At 34.7% G+C, this 21,972-nt stretch overlaps 2 protein-coding genes across 2 annotated transcripts in view; both read right to left on the reverse strand.

Annotated features, from left to right (window-relative positions):
- Positions 1-2,212: 2,212 nt before the first annotated feature.
- Positions 2,213-9,655, reverse strand: LOC123542631 (semaphorin-5B-like). Its single transcript, XM_045328558.2, has 10 exons — positions 9,526-9,655; positions 8,909-8,965; positions 8,497-8,580; positions 7,429-7,461; positions 7,117-7,146; positions 6,021-6,130; positions 5,446-5,532; positions 3,867-3,957; positions 3,246-3,326; positions 2,213-2,483 (listed from the first exon to the last, which is right to left on the reverse strand). Exons 1-10 carry the CDS (start codon positions 9,548-9,550, stop codon positions 2,302-2,304), a joined length of 780 nt encoding a protein of 259 aa, XP_045184493.2. The 5' UTR covers positions 9,551-9,655; the 3' UTR covers positions 2,213-2,301.
- A 4,110-nt stretch (positions 9,656-13,765) lies between these two features.
- The window catches only part of LOC123541921 (neogenin-like), a 152,479-nt gene continuing 144,272 nt past the window's right edge, over positions 13,766-21,972 (reverse strand). Inside the window, exons 31-33 of the mRNA XM_053531222.1 lie at positions 17,204-20,579; positions 16,846-16,961; positions 13,766-16,643 (exon numbers count right to left, since the gene is read on the reverse strand). Coding sequence (XP_053387197.1) covers positions 20,481-20,579 — 99 coding nt within the window. The 3' untranslated portion in view covers positions 13,766-16,643; positions 16,846-16,961; positions 17,204-20,480. The remainder of the gene's footprint in view (positions 16,644-16,845; positions 16,962-17,203; positions 20,580-21,972) is intronic.

Genomic DNA, 21,972 nt, shown 5'->3' on the forward strand with positions numbered 1-21,972 from the left:
TTTCATTTGAGCCATTACGTTTTTATAAAATCGTACATTTATTTAGGTGTTATAATCCGTTATATATGAAGGTATTAAATTATATATAACGAAATATAACACCTAAATATTATTACAAATCATATGGAACACCTGTTGTTATGCCCAACTTTTTGCGCTATTCATTTTTCGAAGGGATATGGTTTTGTATAACAGCTAATGAATTCAATGAATTAAGTGCTTATTCATTGTGATTGTGTTGTTTTGTTTTAATGGATGATATTGATTTATGGTTTACTTAAGGTTGATTTTACAATTAGAATCAAACGAACTAATCAAATACACCTGATGTCACGTATGAAAATTGAGGTAAATTAATGAAAGGAGTTGTTATCTATAGGCTGAAGTATATTAGTGAGAAGAGATGTCACTTTCATACGTTGAGGTAAATTAGTGTGAAGGCTGCCACCCATATGGGTTGGAGTAAATAAGTGACAGGAGTTGTTCCCTGTATAGACATTGGTAGGTAACTCTCGTCTAAATATTTCTTATTATTTGGCATCTTGTACAGTTGTTTTTTATGCTTCCCGAAGGTGGTGAGCATGCAGTCGCCACCTTGTCCGTCCATCCTACTTATGGGTATTTCCGTAGCTACTCTTTTGTTCTCTCTAATGGCCTTTTAACCACGTAAAAGAAAAATAGCCATATAAAAGCCTTACTAATGACATCAAAGAAAACGACCAGTTACCTATTGTTCTCATAGCCACTAAGTACGCAAATGTGGGCTCGGACGTCCGTCCGTCTGCTACACTTGTTGTCCGGAGGATATCTCAAAAAGTATTTAAGGCGCCAAGTTGTAGCTTTATATACGATGCCTCAACAAAGCCTTTATCAATGGCATTTTCTCATAGCATTTTATGGAGTAGTGTGTTTTTATTGTTTTCTTATTCAAAGAAGTTTATCATTTTTACTTGCTGACTGGATGTTGGATCTTCAATGACCAGGGTGCTTTTGATTATAGAAGAAGAAGAAGAATCTTTATTATGCATGAAATCTTATAAGATCTATGAGCATAGCATGATAAATACATGTATCCAGTTTATCTAAAAATAAAAAATCGTGGCAAGATGGCAAGACATTTCCTATTTAATACCCAAAGTACAAACTCCAAAATCATTTAGTTTCAAAAATGCAGAAATTGCTTTTTGTGGGAGAACCGTTATGGCTATGGAACCGTTACTGTTAATGTGAAATGGAATGTGTGTTTTCACTTAGAGCAATTTCTGAAATATCAGATAGGATTCACCCTCCATAATATTTAGAACGTATAATAATATACCCGAATAGTCTGGTCGGCTATTCTTCCTAGAATTCGAACACGCATTTTGAAGGCCTATAACGCCGAGAAAAGAATTAACACAGATATAGTTTTATTTTACATGCAGACAGGCATGGGTTACATTCGATATCCCAAAATAAAAGAACAAAACGAATTCATTGGAGAAAACGAATTCTTTAGAGACAATCTATATTTTTTCGGAAATAGGATTATCGACCATGACAGAGAATATTCAAAACGCATTACAGTTTCAATTTGTTTTAACATTCAGACACGCTGTGGTTGCTTCAATACAGCGCTCTTTCTGCCAATAATCCGTCTGTCGCTTTTTGACAGGGCTCTCTGATACTTCATATTTATTCACAGTTAGAGTGCTTAGAGCTCCAATTTGACCAAATCATTCAGATAATTCTACAAGCAAACCGGTAAATGCATGATTAAAATTTGATACCTTACGTTTAATTTTTGATCGAGACCCAAACCTCAAAATCATTATGACGGCCAAAATTCAAAATGGCCTCGGCATGGCTACCAAGCTTTACGATAATTGCAAAAACAATTATAAAGAGTGTGTGCTAGAATGTTGAAAGTGAGGCTATTTCTTGTTTTAGCATTGATGTATATTGTAAACGTGTTTTACTACATACCCAAATAAGGTTTGTGCAGGAAATATCAACATTCAATAAAATATTGACATGTAACTCTATAGTGGTGAAATTTGGAAATGTCATTTATTTCTCAAGTATCAACACATTGAATAGACTTTTTCTAGACAATGTAGCAACCAAGTATTATCAAAACTATTTTATAGTCTAATTTGATTCATTTTTTATCGGTTTTACCTGTAATGCAGATAATGTTTGGCAATATTTTGGAATGAAGGCAAGCTGACAGTGAAATATCACATATTTATTAAAAAGCTGGCAAAACATTAACTTCACGATGAATAAATAAATAATAAATAGATACATTTCAATGTTATGTTAACAAGCAAAAGCATTGCAGAATTCCGATTCCTTGTCATTCCCTGGGCAATACTGTCCGCCATTTTGTGGAATTGGCGAAGTACATGACCTTGTCTTAGTTCTTAACCCAAGGTCGCATGTTTTGTCACAGGCTGACCAGGAGCTCCAGGTCGACCAAGCGCCATCTATCGCTGCCGCACCTAAATATTCCAAACTGAACATTTAAATTTTATCAAAAAATATCCATGTTGATATTTTACCTTATGAAAGAAAATGAATTAATTTCATTTTTACATTCCAATGTGCATCTTACTGTTATTAGATGCCAACTTCACAACTGACTAAATATAAAAACTTGTGTTGGTAGTCATCTATAAAAAAAAATGTTTTGAGTTTTAGAGGTAAGACGCATTTATACTGTGCTAGCTGTACATATCATGTGTTTGTTTTAAACCTTACACACAGGACTTCCTATACAAACAAACAAGCTTTTATGTTACTGTCAGTAATTGCTCATATTTTCAAATATCAAGATGGGTGTTATAGACATGTAGTTAAGAAGTTCTGTTCCTCATATTTTTAGAAGACAATAAGGATGTTTTAGACAAAGTCATACTGTCTGTAAAACCTGGACATCTGATGTATATTCAGTTACAAAAAAATCAGATTTGCTTCGACGTGCATTTTTAGAGTTCTTGAAAATATATATTTCTTTAAAATTATAGACAATCCGATATTACTAAGCTTTGTACGATAACTAAACATCATTCACATACATGATGGTACGTTATATAAGTTATTATAAAACTTCATTCACATACATGATGGTACGTTATATAAGTTATTATAAAACTTCATTCACATACATGATGGTACGTTATATAAGTTATTATAAAACATCATTCACATACATGATGGTACGTTATATAAGTTATTATAAAATCAAAGACATTAAAATATACCTGCTGTTGTGGTTTGTGGTGCAGGTGTGAAGCCAGTTTTTAGGTAAGTAACTAGTGCATTCTTTTCGTCCGTATACCCGTCTGAAAAACAAAAGACAAAAGGGTTTGAGATCTGGAAGGGACATCTTTTATCAGTGTTGCATTAAAAATGGAAAGAATGTTAAATATATTATTCCTTTTCTATTACTGAACTGCGACAATCGACTACGTAGTTGTCCTACAGTTTATAACCATGAAATGTTCTATTTAGACCTCTTAACATCAACACAATACTCTCTGAGGGGATGGGGAGAGGGTGGGGGGTGGGGGAACATGAAAATGAAAGCTTAAAGCATAGAACTTTCAGCTCGCTTCGCTCATATGTCTTCAACTAATATCATTTATACCATAGAGCGCGATCAGAGCAAACATATCGCGTCTCCACATGTATTACATAGATAAACTTTAATAGTACCAAAAGTTCGAGGCCCCCATGGCCTATCAAAGTTCTGGTTCTGCCCTTGTATAATAAAAGCTGGGTGACAGGGATTATAATCTTTAGTGTTCCACAGCCAAAAATAAGTGTAGTTCACTGAGGCGAGGTTTATCACCTCCCCATGTTAGAACATTATTGTTACTTACTTTCGTTACACAGCGGACCTGTACATGCCTTCTTCTCATAGTGTAACGTTGTATCCCGACCGAACACGTTAAAGTGGACAGGATTGTCTCCCTGGACAAACAAACATAATAATACTTGATTGATTTGTAATAAAGATAATATCGTTATCTTGTTTTAATAGGTATGAAATATAAATAGTGTTAGAATAAGATACAAGTAAAACATGCAATTATATGTGTATATAATGTACGTATGGTACGGACACATGGTTTAGTTTTTTTAAGTTTTTTTTTTTTATTAAACGTCGCAACGACACATGATAGGTCATATGGCGACTTTCCAGCTTTAATGGTGGAGGAAGACCCCAGGTACCCCTCCGTGCATTATTTCATCACGAGCGGGCACCTGGGTAGAACCACCGACCTTCCGTAAGCCAGTTGGATGGCTTCCTCACATGAAGATAGAATTGCCTTGTATAAATTGCATATAATATTAACACATTTTATATTGTGTACCGACGATTTTAACATATTGTGTATATAATGTACACACAGTAAGAACATATTGTATATAATGTACACCTGTTATGAACATACTGTATATAATATACACACGGTAAGAATATATTATATATAACGTTTACGCGGTATGAACTAGTCCAACTCGTGACGTAATTATCACTTTCATTTCTGTGAACGGACCGACAATGGAAGTAACTAGAGTCACGCATTGGGACTAGGCATGAACATACTGTATATAATGTACACACGGTAAAACCACATTACATATAATGAACACAAATATGGCTATGAATATACTGCATACAATGTACAAACAGCAAGAGCACATTGTATATAATGTGCACGTAGTAAGAACAAACTGTCTATAACTACAAGGTAAGAGCACATTGTATATAATGTACACGTGCTATGGACATACTGTATATAATGTACAAGGGAAAACACATTGCATATAATGTACACAATCATGGCTATGAATATACTGTATACAATGTACAAACAGCAAGGGCACATTGTATATAATAAGCACGTGGTAAGAACATACAGTATATAATATACAAACGGTAAGAACACATTGTATATAATGTGCACGTGGTATGAACATACTGTATATAATGGACAAAGGTAAGAATTCATTGTATATAATGTACACATGGTTATGATTATACTGTACATAATATAATGTACAAACGGTAGGAACATTTTGTATATAATGTACACATGGTTGTGAACACACTACATACAATGTACAAACGGTATAAGCACGTGTTGTATATAATATTCACATGGTATGAACATACTTTATATAATTTACAATTGTAGGAACATATTGCATATCATGTACATATGGTATGAACATATTGTATATCAAGTACACACGGTAAGAACATATTGTATATCATGTACACACGGTAAGAGCATATTGCATATCATGTACATATGGTATTAACATGTTGTAAATTATGTACATATGGTATGAACATATTGTATATCATGTACAGGTGGTATGAACATATTGAATATCGTGTTCACGTGGTATGAACTTATTGTATATCATGTACATATGGTATGAACATACCGATTTGCAGTTTGCGTCAGAAGGATCACAACATCCGTGCCAGTAGTAATCTGGTTGTCTAGACCTGTTCTTGGCTCGGATACAACTCTAAAATAAAACAGCATTCACTTTCAATATAAGAACAGCAGATACATATACACCTGAGATATCAGAGTGAAGCCTTGCTGTAAAATGACCCCAAGGATTATGTTTCCAGATCGTAGCCCCCCTACGAATTATTTTAGATATTTTTATGTTCAAGCAAGTTTCGTACAGCATTCATGACGGTGATTTTTACTTGAGATGTGCTTAAATACCAGATCAACATATTAACATGCAAATTAAGTCTTGTGCCTTCACCTAGCATCGTTACACTTTCCAGCTGACGTCTTCACCTAGCATCGTTACACTTTCCAGCTGACGTCTTCACCTAGCATCGTTACACTTTCCAGCTGACGTCTTCACCTAGCATCGTTACACTTTCCAGCTGACGTCTTAATCTCATCATCAAAGTGCTGAGAACGTATACCCAAACTCTTGAGAACACTTTCTTACTAAAACAGGTTTCAGTTGAAATACAATGGTATGGTACATACCGATCCTTTGCGGCAAACGTCTATTGAATGACATCGGCCATGGTCAGCATTCGTATAACCACACCCTACGCATACAGTGTAACCATCGTTGTACAGTGATCTCAACAGTTCTAGAAAAGTATCAATCGTTCAAAAGTAAATATCGACAGTTCTAGAATAAGTGTAAGTAAATCAAGATGTTTTAACTTTTCTTCTTGATGAAATTGTAATAATCAGTTTATACTTGTATTCTTAATACAAAGTACTAATAATAATACATACATGTATTTATTAACAGAATTAATTTCAAACCGTTAATTCTTCCGCTGATGCTTTCTATCCTCCAGTAACATAATTAAAACTACCCGTGCACGTGAGGAGACTTACTTTCCCTTTTCCAGTAAATCGATTAGATTTACCCGTGCACACGACGTGTTGAGATACTTTCTTCCTCCGATAACAAGATTAAATTTACAAGTCCACTCGTGCAGTTACTCCCACCCACCAGTAGCATAATTACTTTTATCCGTTCACATTTCAAGTAAACTTTGAAATTTACATTGAAAATGCTATTAGCGAAATGACAAATAGTTAATGGAAATGCTATTTGCCAAATGCTTAATGTCAAATAATGACAGTCAAACGGTATTTGTCAACTGTTAACTGAGAAATGCCAAAATGCTAATTGCTAAGTGCTTATTTAAAACAGAGCTGGATATATCAGTGTATGAATCCATCCTTTAGATAGTCATTGACCTTTGTTACATAACTTTGTCTCTATTCAAAACTTTTTTCTAAACATTTTAGGAGTAAACAGTTTCAGTCCAATGTTCTTATGGCCGGTAGAACATGTTAATAGAAATCACTAATTTGTATAGTTAACGAATTTGACGATTAGTATTTATCATTAAGCAATAAGCATTATTATTTGACATTTAGCATAACATTAAGTATAATATGGCAAAAAGCATTTGGTATATAACATTTAGTATTAACTAATAATATTATTGGCATTTAACATTAAGTAACTGGCATTTAGCATTATTAAATATTTCGTATTTGGCAGTTAGCATGGTGCACTGGCCTTCCATATAATTTTATTTAGAATGTCACGTACGTCTTTGGCTGTCTGTTATTGAAGTTAAATCTGCAATAGAAATGAGTATTTCGATAAGCAAATATTGCTAGGACGAATTACAGTTTGAAATTTGACGGACGTTTCATTTTGAAGAATTCACTTTGGCTAAAACTGTGAAAGAGTAACCATGCGCTTATTTTATTTGTATTGCTCAAATTTGGGGGCAATTTTCGTGAAAAATTGATATGAAGGGCTTATTAATAGCAAGAATATAGGCAAAATCATTTTTAACAAGACACTATTTTGAATTAACGACATAGATAGACAGTTTGCATTAACTGGAAAACTTACCAAAACGGCATTTTGCATCAACTTCAGTATTGACTGAAATACAAAAATAATATAGATGTTAAACTCAGCAGATGTAAAAGGCAGTTAGACTAACACTCGTGATTATATCACTCACTGGTAAGTAAAACAAACTAACATAGGTTGTACCGAACCCTGTGAACCATGACTGCCAACGAAGTTTGTCCCGGGGGATCAAGGCAGGAATTGGATATCAAATTTATGTTTATTTTTGTTTGTTTTGGGTTTAAAGCCGTTTTTCAACAGATTTTCAGTTATGTAACAGCGGGCAGTTAACCTAAGGCCTAAAAAAATTGTTTGTTTCCGGTAACATGCTCAAAAAAATTAGGGTAGGTAGGTCGGATTTTTTTTTTGAATTATTTTTTATTAAGGGAAACTTTTCGGAAATTATTTTTTTGTCAAAAATGATTACAAATAAGGGGGTTATGCCTTTAGAGAATCAGTAAGTTGATTTCTAACATCATTGGCCATGTTTAAAGCATAAAAAGTGCAGTTGTACATCTTTTTGTTAAAAAGTTGAAAAAAATATTCTCCAAGGACATAAAAACATTTAGGGTCGGGCCAAAAATTTAGGGTAGGTCCGGAAACCGGAAACAAACAATTTTTTTACGCCTAACCAGTATTCCTGAATTCTGTATCAGTTCAACCTGTTCTCCGCAAGTAACTGCCAACTTCCCCACATGAATCAGAGTTGGAGGACAAATGTAATCAAACAAAATAAAGGATGACAAAATGATAAAAAAAAAAAAAACATCTCTACACTGTTGGTGTTAAGGAGAGCCAATGACCTCTTAATTAAAGCCATGTCTGCTAGAAGTTAAAGGTTATTCTAACAAGTTTTGATGATAGACTTACTTACTTCAGCATTTCAGTTTTTCGTCTGCCATTTTGTACTAAGAACTACAGTGTCGTTATGAAAGCCATCATAGAACAAGTTCACTAATACGAGACCGCTCGTCCTCAAAATTTTGTCACGCTTAGTTTGGCATTTTAGGACTGTTATATAAATTATAAACTTAAACGTGGCTTGGAAAATAGGCAAAAACTCACCAGGTAAAACTGCTTTAATTTCTTTTGGAAGTTTGTTCCATGCATTGTAGATATCATCAAAAATAAAGCGTTTTCCGCTGCTGCCTGTAAACGATTGAAAAAACATCTCACTTTTTTTTTTAAATATAAACTAGTGACTCTAGTTAACAGTCATTCCAAAACGACCTTTTTTATTCGATCCAGATTATGATGAAAAACGTAAGCTTATTTTAATGCACTGCTCCTTGAAAAAGAAAAGGTACACGTGTAATGTAATATTCAAAATGACTGGTGACTGAGCGGTCGTGCATAAAATGTTGTTTTATTAAATATGCACCATCATTCACGATTGCAGTTACTTCTAGCAAATTGCAGGACACCTTTTCCTACTGAATTTGTAAGTTAAACATTCCATAATAAGGAAACTTCTTACCTGACAGAGCCGAGCAGTCCTGTCCGAGCGCAACGCTCACCGTTACTATAAAAAGCCCTGAAATTAGAATAGTAATGTAAGACATGTAGAAATGCTGGTTTGAATGACGAAAATTTGAAGCGTTTATAAAACTTGTTGCGTAGAGTACTGCACGTTGTAGCTAGTATCCTTAAATTGTTTTGCGTTTGTTTTTGGGTTTAACGCTTTCAGTAGTATTGGACAGTTAACTTAAACAATGATCCTGCACAAGAAACTGCCATATAACTCAAATGTGGAGGACGAATTATTAAGACACAATATCAAACAGTTACATAGAACATGCGTCTCGCCCAGGGATCGAACTCACGACTCTGCGATCCGTAGATCTGCACTCTCCCTACTGAGCTAAGCAGGCGGGCTTGATCGTGAACAAACAGTGGTAGGAATACTCAAACAGAATATAATTCAAAGTATCAGTTAAATACCGGGCTTAAGAAATGAGCCGATGGTCAAATTTTGGTTGTAGGGTTCTATAAATCCGTAGACCATTTGCACAATTCGTTTGCTATTGAAGGTCAGTATAAGCATTCTAAGGTTGGGGTGTTAATGTAAATGTAAAATTAAACATTGAAACTTACCAGCTATCTGGATTAAATAGTCCATGTTAGTGTTATTTGTTGGTCAGTGATTTGGTAACTGACTTCAGCGAGTTGTGGTACTGCTCTATTTATTCTTCTCGTATCTTTAACTCGTATCCAGTGGTAATGCTATTCTTGTTCATTTGTAGGCGTGTCGGAAAACGTGGCTCAAACGTGACGAAAGTCACGTAGAAGACCATGTGATCATTTCTTATTTCGCAATAAGTTCTCAGCGCAGTGAGTTTCCTACGGAAGAGCATAAGTGCCAGATGCGTTTAATTTATTAACTTGAAATTTCGAGATACTATCTAGTATTCGAGTTAGTATCTCGGAATTTCGAATTAAATAAATAAACGCACCTGGCACTAATGCTCTTCCGTAGTTTCCATATTAGAAAAATAATAAATACAATAATAAAAATTGTAATAGGTTATAACAACGAGTTATGTAGAATTAAAAAAATATGTTCTTTCACAAAACCCCTTTTCAACGTTAAATTTACTTTTTCATTAACCTTTAGCCTGCTGGCGGCAAGTGATTCTGCCTTTGCGACCAGTGCAGACCAAGATCAGCCTGCACATCCGTGCAGTCTTATCATGGTCTGCACTGTTCGCTATTCAGTCAGTAAATTTTTACTGAAAACCCCTTCTAATAATAAATAGTAGTGCCCATATTGAATGATGGCCCAATCCATTTTAGAAATTTAGCAGGCTAAGGGTTAATGAACACAATGTTTAAAATAAAACACGCTGCAACATAACTGGCGTTCATGGCATACACACTATATAGAAAAATGGAGCGTTTCAAATAGTCCTCAGAATTTTTTGCTCTGTAGAGCTATTTTCCTTATTTTCTTTGCATTTTCTTTTGCTAAATCACATGACAGATCTGTGCTTGACATGTAGGTAGCATGTTCATAATGAACTAATATCATGACAGAACATGTCATGGAAACTTAGCATACATCACCACTACAATTTGGGGTCAATTTTAGCTGATTTAAATTTGCAGTTTGTGTGTTGGACTGAAAATATTTTTCTTGCATCAACCATGACCCCACCTTTCTTTTGATTTTTATTAAGCACTGACAATATTCTTCAAGAAATGTAAGTTACAGACATTCAAAATGGGTCCTGATATGTGCTGTGGCCATTGGAAATATGTCAGTTTTATACAGAATAAAGAAGAACAGCTATCTAGTGTATTGTAACCTCGTCAATATATAAATGCATCAGCAATAGAGTGCCATTCAATGAAAGTTGCAAGGTATTTATCTGGAAATTACTACTGTAACAGATCATTTTATAACTTATTTAAGACAGATTTGCGATATTTCCGCTAATGCACATTTACAGAAATTACGGATTTTAATTGCTATGGAAGTTATGTTTCTATCTGTGAATTATGCCGTCTGACTCGCACATTTAGCTGTTTTTCCTTGTAAACAGTTATGTCTCTTTTCGTGATGTCGAGTCATTCTATATTTAATATGTCACACATATTTGAAAAAATACATAAATATTTAAGGACGCTCGTGACTGATACGATCAAAATATGGCATCAGACTGGACAGCGACAAGTCACTGTTCATTGCGATAACTGACCGAGTTCATGGTCAAACCGAAACCTAAGATCTGTCTAAGTACACGTGTCCTCCTAAATGAACAACAACATTTATACGGTAGCTCATTCTTTCTGGTAGATTCAGAATATGGAATAACCTTTCTTATGAAATCAAGCTGTGGCTCTTACAGCTATGCATCCACCTTTCGTATTGTTCACTTGGTTATCATTTTTGACAGTACATTTATTGACAGCTGGATATAGTTTTAAATGTCTCTAAGGTTGCTAAATTCGTCATCGTGTATTGAGTTGCCTGATTTTAAGTGGTTTTGTTACGTTTTGTATCTGGAACGACTACTGTTAGAGCTTCCTGTTTGTAGGTAAGCTTATTTATAGCCGCCATCGGTAACTCATGGGTGACTCCTCAAGAAGAGTGTTAGTAATGTTAGTGGGAGGATAGTGCTATTCCAATTCCAGAAGCTTCCCTGGTTCTTGAGTGTGTCAGATGTAGAGCATCCATACACGAGACTCTTATTCCAATGTTAGTAGTTTTTAGATGAAAGAGCTTTGGGGGCTCGAACTCAAAATCCCTGGTTTCGTAGTCCGTGTTACCACTGAACCACCGAGTCCGTTCTCCAGTAAACGCATTACCCGTGTATCGTTTGATCGGAAAGTGTTGGTGGCATGCATGGTCTTATTAAAATAATAATAGATAAAACTTCTCAGGAATTCAAATAATTGAAAATAAAAATCGACTACAAATGAAAAATTGTTATGTTGGTAAGCTAGAGGTTCAAACCGTTTCTTGTTTAGATCTGAAACCAGACTGCTCCATCTGCTGTACTACTGAGTCATTTTACGAATTCAGTTGATTTGATATATATGGTATTTTGTATAGCTGTATGAAAAAAGTCTGAATATGGACTACCTTTTGAAAATAAATTCGTCTCAAGGTGAAGCTCTGTGATGAACTATTGGAGATTCTGTGTTTAAGGATTTCTGCAGTGGGCCAACATGGACCTTAGATGGTTGATAAAGACCAAGCTTGGAGACATTCCATTAAACAGTTCATGAGATTTTTGTTTTCATTGTCAGCTCTGGCAGCCCCTAAATCAGTCAAGTGGAACCATCTGAGAAAACTTGCTAGAGGACCTTTCAAGGACGCTACAAACCAACTTTGGTTACAATCCATCCAGCAGTTCATGTGGAAAGTTGTTCAACGTAAAATATGTTCTTGTTGAGACAGAGACACTATGCATATTTCATATCAATTTATTTTGTCAGCAATTTTACATAAATATTCCATAATCTGCATGAGACTGATTTCCGTTATGACATAATGATGAAAAACAATATGACATGGATGGATTATAACATAGGAAAACATCTGCACCTAACACATTGCAATCTTTGATTATAATTGTTCAACATATACAGGTTCTTGTAAGTCACTGCAGTATCAACATTCAGTTCACGGGGTTTATGTAAACCCAACCTGCTGAAATGCTGATACTGCATTTACTATGACACTTTTGTATTATGACATGAAATTATGACACCAGATTATGACATGAGATAATGAATAAAGCACACATATGTTACACGTCTACCACCCCAACCAACATAAAACATCTCACAGTTTGTTGAACAAAAATCTAAAACAAGTTGCTGCAATTTCAAAAGCAAGATTTTTTTATGCTGTAAACCCACAAAATAGCAGAAGTTTGTCCCAGCATGATATAATCTTTTGTTGTTATTTTGATAATAAACCTTATACTGAGAAAAAACAAACTTTTACATTAAAACAAGAGCTGTCTCCGTAGGATGACACATGCCCCCGATGGCACTTTGAATGAATAGTTATGGCCGATGTTAGAGTTTAGGACCTTTGACCTACGGAGCTGGGTCTTGCGCGCGACACATCGTCTTACTGTGTCACACATTCATGCATAGTTATTTTAAAATCCATGCATGAATGACAAAGATATGGACCGGACATGCCCATCAATGCACTATCCTTTAACGTCTAAGTGTGACCTTGACCTTTGAGCTACGGACCTGGGTCTTGCGCACTGCACGTCGTCTTACTGTGGTACACATTCATGCCAAGTTATTTGAAAATCCATCCATCGATGACAAAGATATGGACCGGACACGCCCATCAATGCACTATCCTTTAACGTCTAAGTGTGACCTTGACCTTTGAGCTACGACCTGGGTCTTCGCACTGCATGTCGTCTTACGTGGTTCACAATTCATGCCAAGTTATCTGAAAATCCATCTCGATGACAAAGATTGACTGTACACGCCCATCAATGCACTATCCTTTAACGTCTAAGTGTGACCTTGACCTTTGAGCTACGGACCTGGTCTTGCGCATTGCATGTCGTCTTACTGTGGTACATATTCATGCCAAGTTATTTGAAAATCCATCCATCGATGACAAAGATATGGACCGGACACGAAAATTGCGGACAGACCGACAGACTGTTCAAAAACTATATGCCTCCCTTCGGGGGCATAAAAACATTGTTCTAATGAATATAAATGTATATCTGTTAGGAGAATGGTTCGGTACTATATCACTACCAGCATAATGTATTCAATATATCCACAGTACCAGTATACTTCATTTTATCATGAACTGTTAGGAGTAAAATATAATATCAAAAACATCTTACAAGCACGGTACAATTTAATAACATGACTGAGACAGCTCACTAACATTTCTTAGACACTTAAAATCACTTTGTTCAAACTTTTATTATTTTACTGTTCCCATAAAAAAAGTTTGCATTTAATATTAATTATGTGACAGTTTTTTCTGTAAAACTGACTCATGTTCCCATACATGTCCGGCAGTAACATAGTAGCTGTGCTCTTCTGTAAACTTTCTTTTGCTTTACTGGTTCAGCAACTCTAAAATTAGCTTACAATCCATATTTGAATTAGAGTATGACAATATTCTATCACTACTTGCTTAAATTTTGAACTTGTATAAAACTGATGTTGCTATTCTTAATTGTCAAGAGATCATTGAATATAAACTTGTTCGTAAATTTCAACATTTGAATTTTTTTATTTATTTGGATTTTGCGTCGCACCAACACAGTATAGATTATATGGCGCCAAACAAGACTACAAATTTTGGTTCCACATCTCATTTACATCGAAATAGAAATATGAGGTATGGAATCAAAATTTGCATACCTGCTGGAATCACAGAGTTACTGCAAAACCAAGTGTTAAGACCCTATAAGTCGCCTCTTACGATAATGAAAGGGTAAGGCAGTGGTTCCAATTCTTTTCATACACAGATCGTCCCAGAACCACATGGGGATTTAATATTTAAAAGAAAGATTCCTAGATATCTAAGTTTTAGTGTCAGAATGATTTAAATAGCTGTCACACTTGGCAAGTCCAAACATATCTAACTTTTTAAACTAGTAGAATATGCAGGAGTCATCTGAGTTGAAGTATTTGATGTGATATAACCACACATGTGTGTTGAAACGCTGTCAGAACAGATGTATAAATATGAGGGGTGGTTTCACATAGGTCTCAAATAAACAAGACAAAATAACATCACAACACATTGCTGTTACAAACATTAAAAACTTGGTGTAAAACTAAAGTATAAAATTCACAACACTAAGATTCCTATAAAACACAGATGGGCTATAAAAAGCAACAGTATAAAAATGATAAAATCAAGTACATTCAGGACATATTACACAAGTGAGGATAAATGTTTCAGTACAAACAGATGTTACTATAAAAGACTATGAACTGGTTTATTGACAAGTCCTGTGGTTTGTCTCATGGACATATATAAACCATATTTCTATTGTTATCTAAAACTATTTATCTTTGGTCTAAATACTTCCTCTAAGACAGTTGAACTAAACTTTCCACAGACTTTTCTTTGACAAACCAAAATGTAATACGAGAAATTTCATTGACCAGAAATCATATCACTGCAGATAAGTGCATTGAAATATGAAATACAGCCATGTATCATATCACTGCAGATAACTGCCCTGAAATATCAAATACAGCCAATAAAAGTTACTTAATAGTTTCACATGAAAACTGAAATTCATTGTCTTAAAAGTATGAATGCATAAGATATGTAAAAATCTACAAATATCATTAAAAAGTGATTTACAAATATGCAAACAAGAGTAAACTAAACCTTTGAAACAAGACAGGAAATGGTTGAGATAATTTGAACATATGAATTGTTTATGATGTAAGTACATAATATTCTTACAAAAACAGCATTTATGGAAAACATGTTTGTTCAAATGGCACTTCATGAAACAGATCTATAACACTGTCAAATACAGTAGACTGCTTGTATCATATCAGAAAGTCAACATTTATCACAGAACAATCTGCCACCATACATTCTCAAACATTTATACCAATGCCATGAAGTATTTCCAAAATTTAATGATAAATAAAAACAATGCATTGTAGAAATTTTAAATCATTTTCAGATTTGGAGTTAAAAGTCTTTACTAACCAGACAATGATAGAAAACATGGCTCATATATGATAAATACACTTCCCTTATCATAGCATTTAGGCAGAGATGCCACTTTATCATTGTTTATGAAATGTTGCATAATAAAATAAACAATTTTATGACAAATGATTTAAAATAATTAAAGCAATGCCATTTTGAGAAGTATAAAATAAATAAATCACACCAAAAAAGGTAATTTCACACTTGATTTTTGACAATATAAACATCAAAATTCATCTACATTTTCATCAACCTTTTTTGAATTATAAAAACATATAAAACAAAATGTGTCTTTTCATTATTTCTTACAAAAAAAAAAACCCACTAATACATTATTTATGTTATAAAATAGTTATAAAAATATCTTTTTTTCTAAATAAACCAACTGGGTATTGGTTTGAGTGCAGTATCTGCCTGTCAATACTCACTCTGTTTTACAACAGTAAAACCACAGAAAATGTGTACTGGAATGCACCAAAAATATGACAGTAGATAAAATTAGTCAAAACAGAGACAACTGTATAATGTACATAATGCATTATGATTTTATGGTAAATCATTTTTCAACTGTTCAATTTTAATGGCACCTCACATGGAAGCCCGTTTCAAAAACCAATACCATACAGTTTATTTCACATTACACAACCTAATATGACAAATCATGTTTATTTTTTAATGATAATGAACCCTTGTAGCTTTTGAAAAATTACACTACCCCTTTTGATCTGTTATTTCACATGTTGGATTGTTTCTAAAAAGAAAGCTGTTCAAACTAACTTACATGTGTACTAGATTTTAAGATTTAGAACATGTCAATGTAGCTGCCAACGTACAAGTACACTTTTACACGGCTTCACAGTACACTGAAAAACACATGGGTAACCTTCACAGTACACTGTAAAACACAGGTAACCTTCACAGTACACTGTAAAACACAGGTAACCTTCACAGTACACTGTAAAACACAGGTAGCCTTCACAGTACATTGTAACACAGCTTCACAGTCCACTGTAACACAGGTAACCTTAACAGTACACTGTAACACAGGTGACCTTCACAGTACACTGTAAAACACAGGTAACCTTAACAGTACACTGTAACACAGGTGACCTTCACAGTACACTGTAAAACACAGGTAACCTTTACAGTACACTGTAACACAGGTGACCTTCACAGTACACTGTAAAACACAGGTAACCTTAACAGTACACTGTAACACAGGTGACCTTCACAGTACACTGTAAAACACAGGTAACCTTCACAGTACACTGTAACACAGGTGACCTTCACAGTACACTGTAAAACACAGGTAACCTTAACAGTACACTGTAACACAGGTGACCTTCACAGTACACTGTAAAACACAGGTAACCTTACAGTACACTGTAACACAGGTGACCTTCACAGTACACTGTAAACACAGGTAACCTTACAGTACACTGTAACACAGGTGACCTTCACAGTACACTGTAAAACACAGGTAACCTTCACAGTATACATATCACTGTAAACACAGGTAGACCTGTGTCTCACAGTACACTGTAACATATAGGTAACCTTCACAGTACACTGTAACACAGGTACCTTCACAGTACACTGTAACATATAGGTAACCTTCACAGTACACTGTAACATATAGGTAACCTTCACAGTACACTGTAACACAGGTAACCTTCACAGTACACTGTAAAACACAGGTAGCCTTCACAGTACATTGTAACACAGCTTCACAGTCCACTGTAACACAGGTAACCTTAACAGTACACTGTAAAACACAGGTAACCTTCACAGTACACTGTAACACAGGTAACCTTCACAGTACACTGTAACATATAGGTAACCTTCACAGTACACTGTAACACAGGTAACCTTCACAGTACACTGTAACACAGGTAACCTTCACAGTACACTGTAACACAGGTAACCTTCACAGTACACTGTAACATATAGGTAACCTTCACAGTATACTGTAAAACACAGGTAACCTTCACAGAACACTGAAACACACGGGTAACCTTCACAGTACACTGTAACATATAGGCAATAATTTAGCAGAAACAAAGTCAACCTTATAACACTTCTGTAAACTTTTGTGAGTGGCAGGAGATATCTGATGATGCATGCTAAAATGAGACTGAAAGAACAAAATCATACTGTTAGCCTGTCCTTCAGTTAGAAACTAGAACTGTCACAGGAGTGACTCTTACCCCCACCATACAGTCTTGTCACAGAAGAATGGCAACCATAAGGAATCTTAAAAATACTTTGGAGTACTTCATCCTGGGCTTCCACATATAAGTAATACTAGTATAATACTAGTAAATATATTAAATCTCTAATATAAGAGATACACTAAAAGTGAATACAAAAAAGTGTCTTACCGACCCATGTTACCACGGAAAAATGTTTTTACTTTTTACATAGGACTTATAATAAAAAAGTTACAAAAATACCTAAAATATTGAAAATCTAAAAATAGGATTTCTAAAAATAGACTAATTCCTGGAATTTAAGGGGAAAAAACTCAGTACAAAGGTTAAAAAAAGGTTACTTCCCTTTGGCTCTAAGCCAATCAGAATGAGATATAGTGAAAATACATCAAAATTAACCTTAAATTCTAGGTAAAAAGGGACACAATTCAAGAAAAATAGTGTCAGAGTTATGCACCTTGTGTCACATGATGTGAGTGATGAGGTGGAACATCTATTTTAAGTCTGAATCAAATCCATTCAGTAGTAATTGAGATATAGTGAAAATACATCTAAATTAACCTTAAATTCTAAGTAAAAAGGGGCATAATTCATGAAAAATTGGTGTCAGAGTTATGCACCTTGTGTCACATGATGTGGGTGATGAGGTGGATCATTTATTTTAAGTTTGAATCAAAACCATTTTGTAATAATTGAGATATAGTGAAAATACATCAAAATCAACTTTAAATTTGAAGTAAAAGGGGACATAATTCATAAAAAATTTATGTCAGAGTTAAGCACCTTATGTCACATCATCTGGGTGATGAGGTGGAACAACTATTTTAAGTTTGAATCAAATCCATTTAGTAATAACTGAGATATAGTGAAAATACAACAAAATTAACCTTAAATTCTAAGTAAAAGGGGACATAATTCATGAAAACTTGGTGTCAGAGTTATGCACCTTGTGCCACATGATGTGGGCACATGATGTGGGTGATGAGGTGGAACATCTATTTTAAGTTTGAATCAAATCCATTCAGTAGTAACTGAGATAAAGTGAAAATACATCAAAATCAACTTTAAATTCTAAGTAAAAAGGGGCATAATTCATAAAAAAATGGTGTCAGAGTTATGCACCTTATGTCACATGATGTTGGTGATGAGGTGGAACATCTATTTTAAGTTTGAATCAAATCCATTTAGTAATAACTGAGATATAGTGAAAATACAACAAAATTAACCTTAAATTCTAAGTAAAAGGGGACATAATTCATGAAAACTTGGTGTCAAGAGTTATGCACCTTGTGTCACATGATGTGGGTGATAAGGTGGAACATGTATTTTAAGTTTGAATCAAATCTATTTGGTAATAACTGAGATAATAGATTTCGGGACGCGACGGGACGGGACGCGACAAAACTGACTCCTATATACCCCCCTCAAACATGTTTGGTGGGGGTATAATTACACAACCCTTTTGATAAAGAAAATGTTTCACAGAGTTCCTCATAAATTAAACAACAAATTCTATACAGAAAATATTCTACAAACAGAGTTCCTTTGGCAGAATTAGTTCTGACAAGTCTCTATGAAAAGTAAATCAAAATTTACTATTTCAGTCAAAACCTGAATTAATTTTGATGCATTGGTCCAAAATGATATAACAAACAATACGCCTAAATGACTTTCAGCTCCAGTCTTTCAATCATCTGTGGTCAGTTGTATCTCGCCCAAGTTCATCTGGTGTTAACTGCATCATCATTTGGCTTATCTGTGGTTTTATCTTTTTCATCTGTGGTTAGTTGTATCTTGCTTCATCTGTGGTTTGTTGTATCCTCCTTCTGTGGTTAGTTGTATCTTGGCTCATATGTGATTAGTTGTATCCTTTCTTGGTTGGTGATTAATGGTTAAGGTTATCATTATTCACTGTCCTTCTGTCCTCCAGTTTTCTTCAAACAATTAACTGAGATCCTGCCTTCCTTACATCTAAGACACTTAATAATCTCCCTGTCATTCTCTTCATTCCACACTGACACAATGCCCCTCATTTAAAACAAGTCCTAAATTGTCACATATCATATTTTGACAAGTTTCAAACATTATACAGAGATATGACTTTCATATTCCTTCTTTCAAATCTACAAACACATGACTATTTTGTCAAATATAAATACACAGTGTTCTACTGTAGAAGCAGTATCTTTAACTGTTATTGTGTCCCTTCTTCAGTAGCTAACCAAGAATATTCAATATAAAGTTTCCATTATTCAGTACCTCACCAAGGATATTTTTCTTCAGTGCCTCATCATAAAGTTTCCATTCTTCAGTGCCTCACCATGAATATTCAATACAAAATTTTGTACCACACCAAAAATAATAAATATAAAGTTCCCATTCTTCAGTATCTCACAAAGAATATTAAATATTAAGTTTCCTTGTTCCAGAACCTAACCAAGAATATTCAAGTTTCCCTTCTCCAGTACTTCACCGAGAATATTTAATAATAAGTTTTCCTTTTCCCATACCTCACTAAGAATATTCAATATAAAAGTTAATAATTTTCTGCCCTACTTAGCACTAATTTGTAGGAGATTTCTATAAAACAAATTGTTTTGTTCAATTCATTCTATATAACATGTTGAATGTTTGATAGCCAGCTGTAAATGCTAGCATTCAAAATCTTGTTGTGTAATAGCATTTAAGTCCTTCATTAGTCCCTCCAAGTTCGCCATTTCAGCTGTCAGTTCTTCTGTGCTTACTGATTTCTGGAAATTGAAAACAAAACTTTTTTCAATGCCGATAATTATTATATCATTTTTTCTAATTATTGTTTTCAGACACATGGTTCAAAAAAAGTTTGATCAAGCCGAGACTGAGAGCAAACTTGGCAATGGGATTACAGTAACTTTAACATTTTAATTGGGGCTGGGAGTCAAACATACAATGGCATTACAATAACAACTGTCATTTTAGCCAAGGCTGAAGGTAAAATTGGCAATGGTATTACAGTAAAAGTATTACTTTACTGATGCCAGCAGCCAAACTGGCAGTGGTATTACAGTGGTAGTATTACTTTACTGAGGCCAGCAGCCAAACTGGCAGTGGTATTACAGTAATAGTATTACTTTACTGTGGCCAGCAGCCAAACTGGCAGTGGTATTACAGTAATAGTATGACTTTACTGAGGCCAGGAGCCATACTGGCAGTGGTATTACAGTAATAGTATGACTTTACTGAGGCCAGCAGCCAAACTGGCAACGGTATTACAGTAATAGTATTACTTTACTGAGGCCAGCAGCCAAACTGGCAGTGGTATTACAGTAATTGTATTACTTTACTGAGGCGCCAGCAGCCAAACTGGCAGTGGTATTACAGTAATAGTATTACTTTACTGTGGCCAGGAGCCAAACTGGCAGTGGTATTACAGTAATAGTATGACTTTACTGAGGCCAGGAGCCATACTGGCAATGGTATTACTGTAACATTATCACTTTACTGAGGCCAGGAGCCAAACTGGCAATATCTAAATTTTAATACACTATACATGTAGATTTTGGTAGACTGCCTGTCTACCTGTCCACTGTGCAATATAGTCTAGTAAGCTAACAATTACCTGAATCATGAGTTTCATTTCCACAAGTATTGCTTGTTAATTTTGCTGGGTTTTAAGCAACACCAACACAATTTATGTCAACTTTCTAGCTTTTAATGGTGTAATACTCTAGGTGTCCCCTAGGAAATTTTTTTCAGGCAAGGGCAAAATTTCGGGTATAACAACTGGCCTTCTATAAACCACCTGGATGGTTTCTTCACATGAACTCACCTACATACCAAGCAGGGTTTCTAACTTACAAAAATGACGGGCAAGCAATTTGAAATCAATGACCTGAACGACTTGGCTACGGAGGCCCCTAAAGTACTGATGTTACCAAATTTCATCCTGAAGTTCCATTTTGTGGCCATTAATTTTCATTTATCGGATGACCTAAAATGTTCTTGCAAGAACAAATACTAACTTGCTGAGACATGTCCAAAATCTGATAGTAAAGTTTCATTAGTAAACTGTTGTATTTTTCAGCATTACCAATGAGACAAAATGGCATTTATGCTGTGATATGATTTTCTTCAGGCGTCAGATTTTGAAACATAGCCAAATGC

The sequence above is a fragment of the Mercenaria mercenaria genome, chromosome 19 (genome assembly GCF_021730395.1).
Source record: "Mercenaria mercenaria strain notata chromosome 19, MADL_Memer_1, whole genome shotgun sequence".
Classification (NCBI taxonomy): Eukaryota; Metazoa; Mollusca; class Bivalvia; order Venerida; family Veneridae; genus Mercenaria; species Mercenaria mercenaria.

What these genes read in the sequence shown, in the direction of transcription:
- LOC123542631 (XM_045328558.2), bottom strand. Translation starts at nt 9,550, where the DNA reads ATGGACTATTTAATCCAGATAGCTG. An exon ending in TGATGCAAAATGCCGTTTTG is followed by an intron (nt 7,147 to 7,428) that starts GTAAGTTTTCCA and finishes TTTCTATTGCAG; the next exon opens with ATTTAACTTCAATAACAGAC. An exon ending in ACGTTTGCCGCAAAGGATCG is followed by an intron (nt 5,533 to 6,020) that starts GTATGTACCATA and finishes GTTTTATTTTAG; the next exon opens with AGTTGTATCCGAGCCAAGAA.